The sequence below is a fragment of the Chenopodium quinoa genome, unplaced genomic scaffold, assembly GCF_001683475.1.
Source record: "Chenopodium quinoa cultivar QQ74 unplaced genomic scaffold, ASM168347v1, whole genome shotgun sequence".
NCBI lineage: Eukaryota > Viridiplantae > Streptophyta > Magnoliopsida > Caryophyllales > Amaranthaceae > Chenopodium > Chenopodium quinoa.
The window spans coordinates 1,623,314-1,641,549 of NW_018744041.1; the positions used below are offsets into that span (position 1 = coordinate 1,623,314).

Consider the following 18,236-nt stretch of genomic DNA (forward strand, 5'->3'; position numbering starts at 1 on the left):
AACCCAATATAAATCATATTTTATTAACTTTATATTCTCTCCCCTCCAATTCTCTGCATTACTTTTACTTTATACTCCCTTTGTTTTTTTTATATGCATCACTTTCCTTTTATGGGTGTTTTTTTTATATGCATCACTTCTATATTTGGTAAAGTTATACTATATTTTATTATTTCTCTCTCTTACTTTAAACCCCACTCAAATTATTTTATCATTTCTCTCTCTTCTATGTCCCACTTAAATAATAAAATATCTATTATCTCTTACATACTTTTCTTTCATGGTCCCATCATACTTTTATTATAATAATTTATTCACCCACTCACAATATTATAATTATCTCCTAAAACTATGTGCATTCCCAAGTGATGCATATAAAAAAATTGGAGGGAGTACAATTTTTTATTCTTCCACTTACCCCACTATGAAATGGAACAAGTTTTTAAAAACAGAGGGAGTATATTTATCAAGTTTTCATAGTATCAGAAGTAGTATAATGTAATTCTTATTCGACCATCTTTAAGGAACGAGGGGAGTACCATATAATATATCCATGCTAACATATCGTATCATATTTTACTCCTTTTCTTTCGATTGATCTTGTACTCGTCATATTTATTTTTATGTTATCTGTTTGGGTCCAATTTAGTCCAATTGGGCTTAGGCATTAAATGATCCAATTAAAAGCCCAAGGTCAAGGTTCATCTCTCCAATTGTGCTAAAGTCAAAGATCAGCCCTCAAGGCAAGCCAATTGGGCTAAGGCCCAACTTCTCCATGTATGAAGAGGTATAAAAGCCATCAATATTACATTCTCATAGATTCTGATATATTCTCATTAATTCAAGCAAAGCCTCAAGCAACAAATTCTCTTGCATAGTGTTCTCTTTCTACACATTGTACTGACTTCAGCATCGGAGGGGCCTTCCTCGGCAACACCCCGAGGCTAGTTTACGTGTGTTTACTGTGCAGGAAACCTTCGGCCCAACATTACTTGGACCGAATCTAGTCTTCTCCGTTTCAGCGGACCTTCGGCAAGGTCCCATTGTTTTCACCCGAAACAATTTGGCGCCGTCTGTGGGGAAGACTTTCAAAAATCTTTAAGCCAAGTTTCTAACCAAAATCATCTTGCAATTATCTCAGTAGCAATGGCTAAGAATCGCAAGAGCAAAGGCCTCCGTCAAGGAGCGGGCGAAAAGCCTAAAACCCCTACACCATCACCCTCGCCGGACCGGAACTCTCCCAAGGGTGCCAGCTCGGGGGGAGGATCATACAAGGAGGATTCCCTTTCTCCCGTAATTCATGACTCTCATCATAGGCCGAGTCACTCTCGGTCTAGCAGGGGTGAGTCCGATCATAGGACACATGCAGTGCCCCAAAGCCAACCATCGAATGTGCCTCCTCATTCCCATACTCGGCCGAGGACCCCTTTGACGGGGCCCAGCTCGGAGGAGGTGGCAAGAGCGCTGGCAGTTCTCATGGAGGCGATGAGGGCACAAAATATGCCACCACCTCGTGATCGAACTCCTCCGCATACCCGGCATCAGCGGAGGAAGCTAGACCATGATGGTGGGAAGCTTCCTTCCTTCCGGGAACTGGAAGAGTGGGAAGAGGATACTTGGAAAAATGAAAAAGAGAGGAAAAAGAACCCTCAATTTTTAAAAGGATCCTCATCCTCCCGACCAGAGATGCATAAGAGCAGCAGCTCAGCTTCTCGGCCAGAATCTACTCACCGAGAACCTGAGACTGTTCGCCGAAGCGTCCTCGACCGACTCGGCGGCAAGGAACCGAGCGTGCGCAGTCGCCTCTCGTTCCCTGCAGCCGAGGCCCAGACTTCCCAGCCAGGGACGAAAACCACTCCTACTTCTCTAAGAGGGTGGAGCGCGGTCCCTTCGGCTAGGAACAAGGGCAAGGCCGTTATGCTACCCGCCAGTTCACCATTCGAGCAATGGATTCTGGAAGAGCACGTGCCCACGGTTAAAATACCGTCGCACATCACATATGACGGGACCTCGGATCCGAAGGATCACGTGGCCTCGTATGAGACTCATATGCATCTTTGCCCCAGATCCGAAGCGACTTGGTGCAAATATTTCCCAACCACTCTCAAGGGGGTCGCGCAAGCGTGGATCTCCAAGGGAGTAAAGCAAGGCTCCATAACAGGGTGGGATGATCTGTCCTCCAAATTTAGGAGCAAGTTTTCCACGGCAAACCGCCGAGAGAAGACTACTGCAGAACTCATGAGTCTGCAACAGGGGGAAACCGAAGGCCTCCGAGACTATCTGACCCGTTTCAGTAACGAGTCATCCAGCGTCTCTCAGCTGGACCAGGGGCTAGCCGTTTTTGCAATGCAGAATGGCCTTCATCCCGGGAAGTTCCTAGACTTCATGGTCATGCATACCCCGCAGACCTTGGAGGAAGCTCTGAATGCCTCGGATAAGTTCATCCGAGCCGAAGAGTGGAACAAAGCGAAAACCCAACCTCAATTTGGGGGAGGGAAACAAAGACAAATACCCTTGTCTGAAGGCCAAGGCCATAAGGCAAAGGGAAAGTCAAAGGCCTCGGAGCAATCTTCGGCCAGCGACCCAAAGAAGGAAAAATCTGCCTCATACACAGGCAGATACGAATCCTACACTCCGCTCTCTCTTCCACGCGCCAAAATTTACAGTGTGACGAAGGAGGAGCAGAGTTACCGAAAGCCGAGACCACTCCCAGAGTGGTATCAGCGAAGAAATAAAAATCAGTGGTGCGAGTTCCACGAGTCTCCGGGACACAACACTGAGGAGTGTATCCAACTGAAGGACCAGATAGAGGACATGGTGCGGAAGGGATACTTGAAAAAATACATCGCGGATCACCGCGAGAAAAAAGAATCCGAGAAGTCAGCAAAGGACTCTCGGCAAGACCTCGACTTCCCCCGGAAGAACAGTAAAAAGCCGGAGGGGAAATTCCCTCCGATCAATGTTATCTCGGGAGGAATATACTCTCGGAGGGAGCACAAGCGACACCTTAGAGCTTTGACTCACCAGGTGAACAACGCTGACATTCAGTCTCCCCAATCGCCGGTGCCGAACATGACGTTCACAGCCGCCGACTGCCGGGGGATAACGTTCCCTCACAAGGCTCCGTTGGTGATCATCGCCACGGTGGCCAACCACGACGTCAGTAAGGTCCTTGTTGACGGTGGCAGCGGAGCAAACATTCTGTTCCGAAAGGCCTACAATCAAATTAAGCTGAAGCCCAAGCACCTTACGCCGGTACCCTACCCGGTATCCGGGTTCAACGGGGCTTCAACTTATCCAGATGGGAAGGTGACACTTCCTATCACCATCGGCTGCGATGAGGCAGCCAGGAACGTCATGATTGAATTTTTGGTCATTGACGCTCCTTCAGTGTACAACGTGATTTTGGGGAGACCCATAATTCATGAGATCCAAGGGGTCGTCTCAACTTATCATCAGCTGATGATTTACATCTCAGACGCCGGCTTCCCCGAAAGGATACAGGGCAACCAAAAGGACGCCCGAAGGTGCAACTACCTCAAGCCATCCACTAGTCGCCCAGATGACGACAAGGATGGGGGGGAGAAAGAAAAAGAAAGAGAGCCAAGCACCAAAAAGCCGAAAGGCCTAAGTGTTTCGGCTCAAGGATCTGAACCTAGAGGTAAAAGGCCCGAAAGGGAAAAGGCTAGCTCTTCAGCTGAACAGCAAGACTCAGAGAGCCAGCCGAAGAACAAAAAGACTGGGACACCTGCTGACATAGGCAGCAGGCCAAATTATGAAGAGTCCAGTCCATCAACAATGGACATGGACCAACAGACTGAAACAGTTGAGTTGGCCGAAGGAGACGTTGAGAAATGTGTAACAATCGGGATGGACCTTGATCCGAACACCCGTTGTGAACTTATTCAGCTCCTTCGGGACAACAAAGATGTGTTTGCTTTCTCGGCAACTGATATGCCCGGGATAAGCTTAATGTTGACCCAACGTGTCGACCAATTAAGCAAAAGAAGCGGAATTACTCCGCTAATAAGAACCGAGACATCGCAGCCGAGGTCAAAAAATTGCTGGAGGCAGGCTTCATCGAGCCTTGCCAATATCCAGAATGGCTGGCAAATGTGGTGATGGTTCAGAAGGCAAATGGTACCTGGAGGATGTGCGTTGACTTCACGGACCTAAATAAGGCTTGTCCGAAGGATTTCTATCCCTTGCCGAGGATCGATCAGCTAGTCGATTCGACAAGTGGCCATGCCTTGCTTAGTTTCATGGACGCATTCTCGGGGTATCATCAGATCTTCATGCACCCCGACGATCGAGCAAAGACAGCATTCGTCACGAACTCTGGGGTGTACAATTACAAAATGATGCCCTTCGGATTGAAAAATGCGGGGGCAACCTATCAAAGGCTGGTGGATCAAGTTTTTGCCGATCAAAAGGGCCGAAACATGGAAGTCTATGTCGACGATTCGATCGTCAAAAGCAAAAAACCTGAGGACCATGTTAAGGACCTGGCTGAAACTTTCGCCACCTTAAGAAAGCATCAAATGAAGCTGAATCCGAAGAAGTGTGTCTTCGGCGTGAAGTCAGGGAAATTCCTTGGGTTCATAGTCAGCAAAAGGGGGATTGACTACTGAAAAAGTAGAGGGTAGCGAGTCTCGGCATCCGTCAGTGTATGACTGACAAAGTAGATCGGTTTCTGACTTTTACTTTCTTCCTTCAGCAGTACTGCGCTGATGGTGGCTGATAGTTGGAGTTGACTACTTCAGTAAATGGATCGAGACCGAAGCAGCCTCGAACATTACAGAGCAAACTGTCAAAAAATTTATCTGGCAGAATATCATCACTCGATTTGGCATCCCGAGAGTATTTGTCTTCGATCATGGGAGGCAATTTGATAACTTACCGCTGAAGCGGTATACAGATCAGTTCGGCATCAAACTGGCATATTCAGCGGTATGCCACCCGCAAAGTAACGGACAAGCCGAAGCTGCAAATAAACAGATCTTAAATGCCCTCAAGAAGAGGGTGAAAGATCAAAAGTCCAAGTGGCTGGAAGAGCTCCCTGGAACCCTTTGGTCCCTTCGGACAACTGAAAAAGAGGCAACGGGCTATTCACCTTTTGAACTGGTGTATGGTGCCAAAGTCGTCCTTCCAGTGGAAATTGGCTCTGAGAGCCTACGAGTGCACCACTTCTCGGCTGAGAATGAGCAACTGATGAGGGAATCTCTCGATTTCCTCGACGAAGTAAGAGACTCAGCCCGAGACAGAATGGCCGCTTATAAGCAGAGAATCAGCAAATTTTATAACCGAAGGGTCCATGCAAGGCCTCTTAGAATTGGAGACCTTGTCCTTCGGAATGCTGCTGCAGTTCAGAAAGGCCGAATCCATGGGAAACTCTCAGCTGCATGGGAGGGACCTTATGAAATCTGTGATGAGCTTCAGCCTGGGACATACCGACTTCGGCAGTTGGATGGAACTAAGTTGAAAAATCACTGGAACGCTGATGTACTGAAAAAAATATCATGTGTAAACCCTTCGGGGCAAAACAATCTTTGTAAGTACATTTTGAATTAATGAAAGGCCTTGGAGCCGCCATTTATATAAATATTTGCAACTTTTTATCCTTTCAAAGTTTTCTTGGTTCTATTTACTCTTTAAGGGTTTTTTATTCAGCCTCGTCTGAAACCTTCGCCTTCGGGTAACTGGGTTTCAGATTGCTGACAAAACTCGTCTTTTTAAAGAACACTGGTCTTTCAGCCGAAGTCAAACTTTAGTAAGACTTGTTCTCCAAAGGCATGAGTCCATGGACAATTCTGGGATATTGCCTTAACTGAGCCTTGTATCCCAGAAAGCCATTATCCGAAACATTGCCTTCAGTTGGCCCTGTGTCTCGGATATCCATTTTTCAATGATAGACAGAAAATCAAGGATAACAGCAACAGTTGAAAATTGTTTATTCAGCCTCGTCTGAAACCTTCGCCTTCGGGTAACTGGGTTTCAGATTGGATTGCTGACAAAACTCGTCTTTTTAAAGAACACTGGTCTTTCAGCTGAAGTCCAACTTCAGTAAGACTTGTTCTCCAAAGACATGAGTCCATGGAAAATTCTGGGATATTGCCTTAACTAAGCCTTGTATCCCAGAAAGCCATTATCCGAAACATTGCCTTCAGTTGGCCCTGTGTTTCGGATATCCGTCTTTTTAAAGAACACTAGTCTTTCAGCTGAAGTCCAACTTCAGTAAGACTTGTTCTCCAAAGACATGAGTCCATGGACAATTCTGGGATATTGCCTTAACTGAGCCTTGTATCCCAGAAAGCTATTATCCGAAACATTGCCTTCAGTTGGCCCTGTGTTTCGGATATCCATTTTTTAAAGAACTCTAGTCTTTCAACTGAAGTCAAGCTTCAGTAAGATTTGTTCTCCAAAGGCGTTATCCGAAGCATTGCCTTCAGTTGGCCCTGTGTTTCGAATACCCATTTTGAAGAAATAAAGAAATTGTTTATTCAGCTGAAGCCATACTTCAATTTCTGGGGGGGCAAAAAGCACTACCAGTGCAAGTTTATGTTCAGCAGAATTGAAGAAACAGTAAAGCATCCAAAAACAAAGCAGCTGAAGAAAAGAACATCAAATTAATAATTTATGCTCAGAAATTGAGCTGCAAGTTCAAATAAACTGTATCGGCAGCCGCCCACAAGCGGAAAATAACAGCTGCCGAAATACGTACAGAAGCAAAAAATTAAACTGTTGTACGACAAGGCAAGCTGAAGCAAAAAACAAGGCAAAAAATTCAGAAAGCGGCAAGTCTAAAGTTGAGCGCATGATGAACCGCAAGATTCTGAAGACGACTGCCCGAGTTCCTATGCTTCAGCCCGAGGATCAGACTGGTCAACATTGTTGAGCCCCATGATGGTGTCAGCCCCAGCAGCAGAAGAGGCAGGCTTTGCACTCTGCCGAGCCTCCCTTTCCCTCTGTTCAGCCTCCAACTCCATTCTCTCAGCTTCTTCTTCGGCTTCCTCAGCCTTAAGAATTTCAGCTTCGATTGGAGTTGCATACTTCATATGAGGGTCTTCGGGATTCTGGACCCATTCAGCACATTTGGACCAGTCCAGCTTCGGCTCAGCATGAAGGCAGACTCTTCGGCACACTCTGAACCCGTTTCTGAAACCCATTTCATATTCTTCCTGGGTATAGACACGGACTTTGAGTAGAGCCTCAGCATCAGCCAACTTCTTCTGGGTATCCTCCAAGTCTTCCTTGGATTTCTTCAGCTCATCGGCGAGCTTGAAGGAGGAACCTTTCAGCTCATTCAGCTTCTGCTGAACTTGGGAAGCCTCTGTCTGAGCCTGGTCCGCTTCTTCCTTTTTGGCCATCAGCTGATCCTCAGCCTCTTGGAGCTTAGCTCTCTGAGCTTCAGCAGCAGCAGCAGCCTTTGAGAGTTGGACATCCCTGGCTTGGATCAGCTCTTCAGCAGCCATTCTGCTGGCTTCAAGAGCTTCTAGCCGTTGCTGCACTTCAGCTTGTGCAGCAACTCCTTCCTGGATTCGGCTCTCAGTGGCAGCCTTGAATTTGGAGACGTCCACTCCCATGTGCTCTTGGAGGAATTTTTTCCCTTCCATCACTGGAGGAAAAACTTCCTTCTCCATAGCGTCGCAGAAAGTTCTGAAGGCTTCAGCAGCCTTTTTCTCGTATTCCTCACCCTTCTGCTGCTTCTCTTCAGCTGCTGCTTGCTTCATCTTAGCAAGCTTTAACTCCTCTTCGGCTACCTTCTTGTCGTGCTCGGCAGCGTCTACCCTATCTTGTAGGGTATCTATCAGCTCTACAGTGAGAGTCTGATTGTGCACGAACTGAAAACAAGAGCACAAGTTAAAAAAAATAAAAATAGAGCTGAATTTTAGAGGAAATAAATGCAAGGAAAATCACCTGCATCATCAGCAGTTGGTTAGACCTGGCTGGGTCAGGAACTGATCTGCTGGATTCGCCCATCCCAGCAGTGGCCTTCAGCGACCAGATTCTTGCCCTATCTACTTCGGACATGCCAGCAAAATCGCCGAAGTAGGCTGCAGCACCTTCTCGGTTCTGACCCCATATAAGGTCCCAGATGTGATCTGGGATTGGAATTCGGGGGGCCGAGAAACCCATTTCTCCAGATTGCAGAGTCTGGAAGGAAGGAAAGGATGACGACGGAGCTTCTTTAGCTTTGGATGGCTCAGCATCATCCTTCTCAGAAGAGTCAATTATTATGACCTCTTCTTCTTCAGGGGTGAGGACGAAAGCCTCAACCTCTCTTGCAATGTCTGCCGTGAAACCCTCAGCACTGGGCATCACGGCATCCTTATTCTTGTGCTCAGCAGCACTCTCCTGAACTTCTTCTTGGACCCCTCCCTTAGACTCGGGAGTTTTCTGATCCACCTCCATCTCAGGAGGTGGCGGAGGGGTCTTTTGAGGTGATTGAGGTTGTGGCCAGGGAACCCTCGGCGATCCATTTCCTTCCTCGGGTTCCCTTATTTCAACGCCGATGGTCATCGGCCTCCGCTGAAAGTCATGCGGGCCGATGATGGTCATTCTTCGGCGCCTTTTATGAAGCGGCTGCTCGTCCATGTCTGAGTCTGAAGACTCTTCTTGTATCTGGTCTTCGGGACGAACAGGGGATTTCCCTTCTCTGTGTCTGTTACTCTCTTCAGACTGTAACAGACAGGGGGGAGGAAGAATGTGAGTACAAAAAAAAAAAAGAAAAAAGAGACAAAGTTAAGTCTGAAAGCTCACCGAGGTCTTCAGCAAAGCCTCGTCTTCTTCAGCTGCCCTAGCTGCAGCTTCTTCTTCATCAGCTCTGGAGGACCCTTCTCCTCCTTCGCAAGCTTCGATAACCCGTGCAACCTCTTCGGCCGTACGGGCAGCTTCAGCTTCTTCGTCCAGCAGCTGAAACCAGGGGTCTCTCTTCTTCCACCAAGGCTTCTGCCTCTGATACAGAGCAACAGCCTCAATTTGGAAGTGGGAAGAGTCTAGATGAACTTCCCTATGCCTCGGTTCAGTGATAGACGGGGCTCGATTAGTTACAACTCGTTCTCGGTTGACGCCAAGACGAGCGTAGTTAATGCCGACGTTGGTCTCGTCCCGCTCTGAAAAAGAAAAGGGGAAAGGTCAGTTCAGTTAGGTTGGCACAGCATAAAAAAGCGAAGTGAGAGGAGAAAAAGAGATAATTAAAAAGCCTCGGCCCCAGCCGAAGAAGCTTACCATCCTTAAACTTTCGGCTGAGGCCAACAGATGCTAGCATGTTCTCTTGGAAAACATAATGCGTATCGGGGAGCCAAGTCTCCGGGATATGCTGCATTCGGCCGCTGCCCCCCCGGTTCGGCAGCTTGCCGAAGATGTTCTGTTGATCAAGGTTCGGATCTGGCCCGTTATCTGCGGGGGGACCTAGACTTCCCATGTCGGGATCAGGCTCAGCAAGGTACCGGGGAGCGCTGAAGACGCAAGGGTGGCTCGGGTCCGTGGGTGCCCTAACCCAAATCCATTGACCTCTCCAGTCCTTGTCTGAAGAGTCGTTCGGCCACATGGTTAGGTACTGGGGCCGAGACTCAATCCGGTACCACCCAGAACCATGGCTTCCGTGCCCATTTTGAATATTTGGCACTAGCCGATGAAGCTTTTTGAAGCAGTGCAGGTTCGGCACATACTAGAAGAACTTGCAGACCCATAAGTATGTCATCACCCTTCGGATGTTGGTGGGAGTTAGCTGACATAGGGAGATATTGTAATGGATCAGCAAGTCTCGGACGAATACGTCCAAAGGGAACCTCAGCCCATACTGAAGCTGTCTTGTGTACACCCCCACATACCCCGGGGGTGGACGATGGATTCTATCGGATGCCACGGGCATTCGGCACCAATACCCATCAGCTTCAAAAATGCCGTAATGCAACTCAATTTGCTCGGAAAACCGATATTGTTCGGCATTCTCCACCCACCATGAGTAGGGGCGGTTCTTTATCATGGCCGAAGCTACTTCGGCATTCTCCCACTCTGAAAACCCGGGGAGGATATCCCAAAGGACAGCGGGAACTTCATCGTCCCGTCCAGAAGCGCTCGGCCCCTCCGTTCTCTGAGGAGGAGCCGAGGAAATTGGAGTCGCCCTAATCCCTTCAGCAGGGTCAGACTCTGCTCTTTGTCCATTCCAGGTCCTAATCCTGTTCCTAGGATCGGGAATTGGCCTTGCTCTTCTTGGAGCACGGGCTCTACCTCTAACTCCTCTTGCCATTGATGATTTCGAAGAAAAAATTCGAAAAAAGAGGGAAGGAGTTCGAATTCGAAGAAAAATAAACTGAAATCAAAGGAATTTACCTTAATCTGAAGCGAAAGTTGCCGATTTACGAGTTCGTAGTGGCAAGTCTCAGTTTCTAAGCTTAATGCTCGGGGAATTTGCGAAGTTTTGATGCGGGTTCTTGGGTTCTCTCGAGAATTCTGGGTTTGTGTTGGTGAATAAGTGAGGAGAGATGACGCGCCTCTGATTATATCTCCAGAAATGGGAATACGGGGAGTCCGCGTTTCAATTTCTCTTAAATACCCCACTAAGTAACCGTTAAACACACGACCTTGCGATTAAACTGCCCATTATCCGTCCAACTTCCACAATCATCCGCCTTAACCGTTGTTATCTCATTGATTACGGTTTAAATTCAAATTTTTGGATTAATTAAATCATTCATTTCCCTCCTTTTTTGGTTAAATCAAACCCGACCCGTCATCCTTCCAAATCGGGTCTGGGGGGCAAGTTGTTTGGGTCCAATTTAGTCCAATTGGGCTTAGGCATTAAATGATCCAATTAAAAGCCCAAGGTCAAGGTTCATCTCTCCAATTGTGCTAAAGTCAAAGATCAGCCCTCAAGGCAAGCCAATTGGGCTAAGGCCCAACTTCTCCATGTATGAAGAGGTATAAAAGCCATCAATATTACATTCTCATACATTCTCATAGATTCTGATATATTCTCATTAATTCAAGCAAAGCCTCAAGCAACAAATTCTCTTGCATAGTGTTCTCTTTCTACACATTGTACTGACTTCAGCATCGGAGGGGCCTTCCTCGGCAACACCCCCGAGGCTAGTTTACGTGTGTTTACTGTGCAGGAAACCTTCGGCCCAACATTACTTGGACCGAATCTAGTCTTCTCCGTTTCAGCGGACCTTCGGCAAGGTCCCATTGTTTTCACCCGAAACATTATCTATTGTGATACTTTGTAATTGGTGTTCGACACTAAGGTGGAAGAAAACATAATGGATCAATCTTATCCATGTGGTTATCCGTATACTCTATTGTTAAGAATTTGAAAAGAGAAGAAATGATCGATATTAGAGAATTGTTTGCAATGAATATGATTATATGAATGTAAAACTCTCCTAAAGAAAACTGTTGCAATATATAAAGAATGAATATGTATATATATATTACATTATTTAAGCTCTTATTAAAATTATTGATAATCATAAATTCTAATATTTAATTCAAAAATTTACACATTCAACTACATATCAATTAAAAGGGAAAATTTAGTCAAATTATCATCTCTAAAATTAGGAAAAATAAAAGCAAGTGAATAGCTAGCTGAAGAAGATTACACAGACTAAAAACTAGGATCAGATCATTTGCTCAAGAATTTGGAATTAATTAGTGTGAGTGAAAGAATAGTACAACCAATATTCCTCAGTATTAGGATCACTTAATGTCAAGTTGATAATTATTTCTAGTTATTTAGCTGGCTTAGGGGCAAAAAAAAGGGTACAGAGTACAATTGATGTAGTACTATTATTATCACTTATCAATGATATCCATTATCAATGAAATGTATTTTTTTTTTTTTTGAACAAATGAAATGTACTAATGTGAATGAAGGAATTGTGTTCAAATTTTTATAAATACAGTAGATAAAAGTATCACTTTTTAAAAAACTACTTGACATTGATAATTTTGCTAGATTAGTAAAAATACCACTCCATATCATTTTATATACTTCCTCCGTTTTTTTAATATTTGCAACATTTTTCTTAAATAAAAATATCACAATACTTACAAGTTACAACACACAATAAATGGAAAGTTATATTAGAGAAAATGTGTATTATTTCCCTTATAATTATTTAAAACACATGACCCACTAAATTACACTTCTAACATCCACTCACTTCATTTTAAAGTGTTTTATACTCCGTTGTGAATTGTGAATCCTACATTTTTTAACTATCGTGAAAAAGTGTGTGTTGCAACTATTAAAAACGGTGGAAGTATGTAACTATAAGTTGAACAAAATATTTCTCCTGCTATTTAATCATTGTTGCCTTGTGAAATTGACACAACAAAAAAATTATATACTTGGTATGATATATAGATGAATCTCTAGCTTATGGACAATTATAATCCTCCTTTATATTATTTGCCTCTCACATCATTATAACACCTTTCCTTTCTATTTTAGTCGGTATATAATATGCACTTTATACCTTTTAATTCTGTAGAAAATGTATACACAAACTAAAGTAATGTAATAAATTTGGATACAGAGGAGCAGAGGACTAATTATATTAAACAAATTGTTATCATACTATCCTATATACTTCCTCCGTTCTATTAATATTGCAATAATGGACTTTTTGCACTATTCATCACTCTTGTTTGACCATATAATACGAGTTATACGTTAAGCAAAATATAGTCAAGTGAGATCTTATTGGATTCGTCTCATAAAATACTTTCACAATATCAACTTTTTATAATTTTTACTCTTACACAATTATAGATATTTAGCATATAAAATGTGTTTTAAGATGCGTAATTTCCTCCTTGTTGCAATATTAATAGAGCAGAGGAAGTATATGTATATAGGAAGTACTATATACACAACCAACAACTTCTACTACGTATTTAAGTTGAGTCAGTCATCCTGATTCTTCTTAATTAAGAATAAACCTTGCAAAAAAAGAAAAAAAAACATGTGAAAGTACATTACATAATACATAGTGTACAACAACGACATAAAATTGTCAGTTCCTCAAGTTTGTCTTTTACAATGTTTATGTACTAATTGCTCAGCTTATACATATATAAAGACAATGTTCATGTACTAATTGTTATCATGTCTCATCAAAGTAAACATAAGTAAATAAGTAATTGATGAATATTTATAAATTCATCATGTTCAATGCATCTTTTAATGAGCAACATATCTTCAATTACATATAACTAGAATTATGATTTTTCTTAAAAACAAATGTACTAAAACACATAAAACAAGATAATACATAAATGAATAATATAAGAGAAACTTTTGTGTGAGACCAGACTCACTGTGAGTCCAATATATTTGACATTAATAATCTAATATCTGACATTGATAATCTAATAATCTGATGTTAGATAGATTATTAATGTCAGATATATAGGACTCACTGTGAGTCCGACTCACCCATTTTTTCGATAATATAAGCTAATAAGTTTTTCTCTTCAAATGAAATATTCCAAGAAAGACAAATATAATGAAAGAAAAAGAGTATTGATAATCAATGTTATGAAATTAACAAACATAAAATTCACGTTTTAAATTTAAAGAAACAAGAAAAATATTAAGCATGGTATCTGCTACGCACCCAACTATTCAAGTATGTCATACATAATACTCCGTATATTCAAACTCACAATTAGTTTTGTTTATTTATATGCATGTATGAAATCACAATTTACTTGATGCATAATAAAAACCGTTATTTTTATAGCATAAACCTCTCCCGATCCTCCCAATAGAGTATAAACAAACATGTACAACATATGTATCAATGTATGGCCTTGCTTAGCAAATGGTTGTTGGCTGGTTCACTTGGCTTGTTTGACTAGCTGGAATGTTAGGGTGTTTATAATGGTTTTTGAAATTGGCTGTTTAAGCTAGCTGTTTATAAAAGTGTTTGGTAAATTAATTGTTGGTTGTTTGTTAGATAATTTGTGGGCCAACAAGCCAAAGGCCAACAAAAAAGCTACTCAAACAACTTTTTCATTTTGGCTTAAAAGCCAGCTTTTTCGCTGACTAAAAAGCCAATTACCAAACACATTTTTTGACTGTTTGACCACCTTAAAAAGCCAAAAGCTAACCAAAAAACCATTAAAAAACCAATTATCAAACATGGCCTATGTGTAAGAGAATATAGCACACAATAGAATGGGAATGGCATATGACTATATAGTATGACATTGACATAACAACACAATCCATAGTCGATGATCCACCTCAGCCTTAAAAAGGGTAAGCTTTTATACGCAAAGAAAGGAATATTTGCATTTTGTAAAAAAACAGGTAAGAAACTTAAATTTTTAGATATTTATTTCTAGACTAGATACTTACTCTTTTCCCTTCACTTTTTGTTTTTTAATTTTGGTTCCCTCAAAATTCTCTTATTTATCCCCCGTTTCCTTTTTCCCATCCCCTCTCCTTTTCTCTCCTCCCACAAAACCCACCCTTCCATTCATATTCCCTACTCTTCTTCATACCCAAATTTCTTCAAACTCTCCCTTAAAAATAAATAAAAATGAGATCATCATTAAAAATAAGATTAGTGGGAGAAGAGGAGATATTAAATGTAGATACAAATACAAAAACTACTCAAAATCAAACTCAAACTCAAAATCATGTTTCAAATTATAACCACGATAATAAAAGTAATAATAATAATAGTAGTGATAATAAGTTGTGTGATTTTTGTAACCAACAAGCAGCAGTTCTATACTGTCGCGCCGACTCCGCCAAGCTTTGCTTATTATGTGACCAACATGTTCACTCGGCCAACACTCTTTCTAAGAAACACGTCCGTAACCTCCTTTGCGACGGTTGTGGGTCCCAACCCGCTACCGTCAAATGTTTCACCCACAACAACCTTTGCTTTTGTCAGGATTGCGACTGGGATCTCCACCAATCCACCGCCAACCACGACCGCTCCGCCGCTACCGACGCCTTCTCCGGCTGTCCAACCGCCTCCGACCTCTCTTCTTTCCTCGGCTTCGATATCTCCAACACTAACAAACAACTCAACAACAACAACAACAACAACAACAACAAGAAGTCAGTTGTTGAAGATGATGATGATCTGTTCGCTTTCTTCATCGACGGGGGTGACGTCACTCACGATCCATGGTCGGATTTGATGGTGCCAGCTCATCACAACAACCACCTCAATGTGGGGCCGACTTTTCCATGGGGGTTTGATGATAATAATGCTAATCATGATTTAGGGTTTGTTGATGGCTTAATCAAGAATTCTTCTAATACGAAGAAACAACAGGCGCTGATTATGCAGCTTTTGCTGCTTCAACGACGTCGTCGAGATTCGTCTTGCGATGATGCTGAAGAAGATGTTGACAACAACAACAATAATAATACCAATAACAATAACAATCTTATTGTTCCTGCTGTGGTTGCGAATGATGATTATATCTTAGGATTATCGAATAATGATGAAGGTATTAGTAATTATAATCTTATTCAAAGCCAATTTCAATGTCAGCAGCAACAACAACAGCAAGATGAAGAAGCTAATTTCTCATCTTTTATGGGTTTGAACACAAATATTAATCTTATTAGTAATAATAATAATAATGTGGATGGTCCAGCAGCTGGAAATGTTATGTGGGATGCTAGTCCCACCAATCCTACTACACAGGTTAGTTTTTAATTACTTTCATTTTTTTATGATTTTTTTTTGGCTAATTTAAATTTGAGTTTGGTTTACTTTTTAGATTGGTTATTGTATATTCAATTCATTAAGGAATTGTGCTGTTTGCCTCATTTGGAATGGTTACCTGAATTAGTAAGGATGATCTTTGACCTTTATAGGTTTACCTGATTAAGTAAGAATAGACTTGATTAAGTAGGATTAATACACTTTATGTTGAGTTAACTTGCCTGAATTAGTAAGGATGTTTTTTATGTGTTTATTAATGAGATCGAGCTCCGATTTCAGCTTAATTTGTGACCTTTTGATGTTATTTATGTATGTATGTATGTATGTATGTATGTATGTATGTATGTATGTATGTATGTATGTATGTATGTATGTATGTATGTATGTATGTATGTATGTATGTATGTATGTATGTATGTATGTGTGTGTGTGTGTTGAGTGAATAGATTTCAGTATATATATGTAGTATGAGGCCCCTGCCCCTCTCTTTTGGAATGGTTGAGCATTCAACTGTAATTTTCGAGTACTCAAGAATTCATCTTTAACTGTAAACAAAGAGAGATTTTATAAGTTATACCAAGAACATACATACTAGAAAGTTGCCCCCTTTATCTTCCTCGCTTTGTTAAAGTAATGAATTGGGATGACCAAGTAGGTATTAGAGTATATATAGTAGTTATTTATGATTATATTTTATGATATGATATTTACATAGATTGAGTTTGATTATTTAATGTGTTGTACACCTTTGTTTGTATCAGAGTATAGTAGTTTTATGTGATTAGACTTCAAGTGTGCCATTTATATAGTTGAGTTTAAGTTGTTTGTGATTAGAATTCACAATGCGCCTGTTATATTTGGAGTTTATTGAGTTTGATTAGCTTTAGTTTGTTGTGTGCCTTTGCAAGTATTAGAGTATAGTAGTGGGGTGTGCCGGTGTGGTTAGATTTCACAATGTGCCATTTATAATAAATGAAGTTTGATTAGCTTTAATATGTTGTCACCTTCGCGAGTATTAGATTATAGTAGCTGTTTGTGATTAGACTTAAGTTCACAGTTTGCCTGCTATATAAATTGAGTTTGATACATTGATTAGCTTTGGTTTGCTGTTGATCATCAGTCGCATCTCAGGAATCCTAGAGGATGCGATTATCTTTGGTAGCTATGGTCCAATGTATTTAGGATATTTCTATTGGTTGTGTTGGTGTTACGCTTCTGTTTGGTAACTTGATGAGTGTGAATAGTACATTGTTTTTTCATTACTCAATTGCTCAAATGAATAATCATGTGTATTTTCACTTTGCAGATATGGGATTTCAACTCAGGAAGGATGAGAGATCAGGAAGAATCTGGAAGATTAGATGGTGGCTACCGTGAAAGTGATGTGGGATTTATGATCAACAGCTACAACTCACTTCTACAAGATACTGGTTTGGCAAATTCAAAGATCTTAGGGGACATGTATGACATGAATTGCTCCACCACTCCGGATGATATCCGAATTTTTAATGTAAGTCATCCCCTTCTGGACTGCAGTTATTAGGTTCATTGTATAGCCATTTCAAAGTCACTGCATTTTTAAACTTATTTGATTCAGCTTTCATAAAAAACATTATCCTTCTCTGTGGAATTCTTATATGATTAATCTATTACCTTTTGATCCTACATTCGTTAGTGTTTTAGGAGATTCTTCCATCTGTATTAATTAGCTATATAATACTCTTAATTGTTTAATTGTGATGTTACTGAAACTGTGATTTGTCACTACAGAGTAACATGCAGAATTCAGCAGCAAGCCAGGGTCCAGCAACATCAGAGGGCAATAATATGCCTATCATAGGGCCATCTTCGGGTTCATTTTTTGGTCAACCTAAAAGTGTTTGCTCCACAGATATTCAATTTATGGAGGAATCTGTATTTCTTGGAGGCGATAATGCACTTAATACAGTCAGAACAGAGGCTGACATGGAAATGCTGGCACAGAATAGAAGCAATGCCATGCAACGTTACAAAGAGAAGAAGAAAACAAGAAGGTGCACTTTGTACATGTTTACCCTTCGTTTACTTTTCTTGTTCTTTAAACATTTAATTTGGCCTGGCTGTCTGTGCATCCCTTTAATAGTTTCGATTTTCCTGAATGAATAGATATGAGAAGCAAATACGTTATGAGTCGAGGAAGGCAAGGGCTGATACGCGAAAAAGAGTGAAAGGACGATTTGTGAAGATCAATGGTGCTCCATCCGGTTAAAATAAGTCCGAAAATGTGTAAATAGTTTGAATTTGCTGTGGAGATCTATTTTTTCTTCCATTTTTGAAATCAGTTTTGTCTACTACATCATTATCTATGCGATTGTTGCTTCTAGCATAGAATGATGACATTTCAGATGAGATTATTAGTTCATGTAACTCCCATACCGGCCATGTAATAGTTGTAAAAAAAAAAAAACAAAAAAAAGAAGCTATGATAAAGAAAAGAAAGTCTTTACTAAGAGCAGTAGAATCTGAATAAACAAAATAACTTCTGTTGAA

General features: G+C 41.5%; 1 protein-coding gene across 1 annotated transcript; it reads left to right on the forward strand.

The window, feature by feature from the left end:
* The first annotated feature begins 14,219 nt into the window (after positions 1-14,219).
* Positions 14,220-18,236, forward strand: LOC110690486 (zinc finger protein CONSTANS-LIKE 15-like). Its single transcript, XM_021867334.1, has 4 exons — positions 14,220-15,686; positions 17,014-17,217; positions 17,478-17,740; positions 17,853-18,236. The coding sequence occupies exons 1-4, from the start codon at positions 14,559-14,561 to the stop codon at positions 17,953-17,955; spliced, it is 1,698 nt and encodes a 565-aa protein (XP_021723026.1). The 5' UTR covers positions 14,220-14,558; the 3' UTR covers positions 17,956-18,236.

What these genes read in the sequence shown, in the direction of transcription:
- LOC110690486 (XM_021867334.1), top strand. Translation starts at nt 14,559, where the DNA reads ATGAGATCATCATTAAAAATAAGATTAGTGGGAGAAGAGGAGATATTA. An exon ending in ATGATATCCGAATTTTTAAT is followed by an intron (nt 17,218 to 17,477) that starts GTAAGTCATCCC and finishes TTGTCACTACAG; the next exon opens with AGTAACATGCAGAATTCAGC. An exon ending in GAGAAGAAGAAAACAAGAAG is followed by an intron (nt 17,741 to 17,852) that starts GTGCACTTTGTA and finishes CTGAATGAATAG; the next exon opens with ATATGAGAAGCAAATACGTT.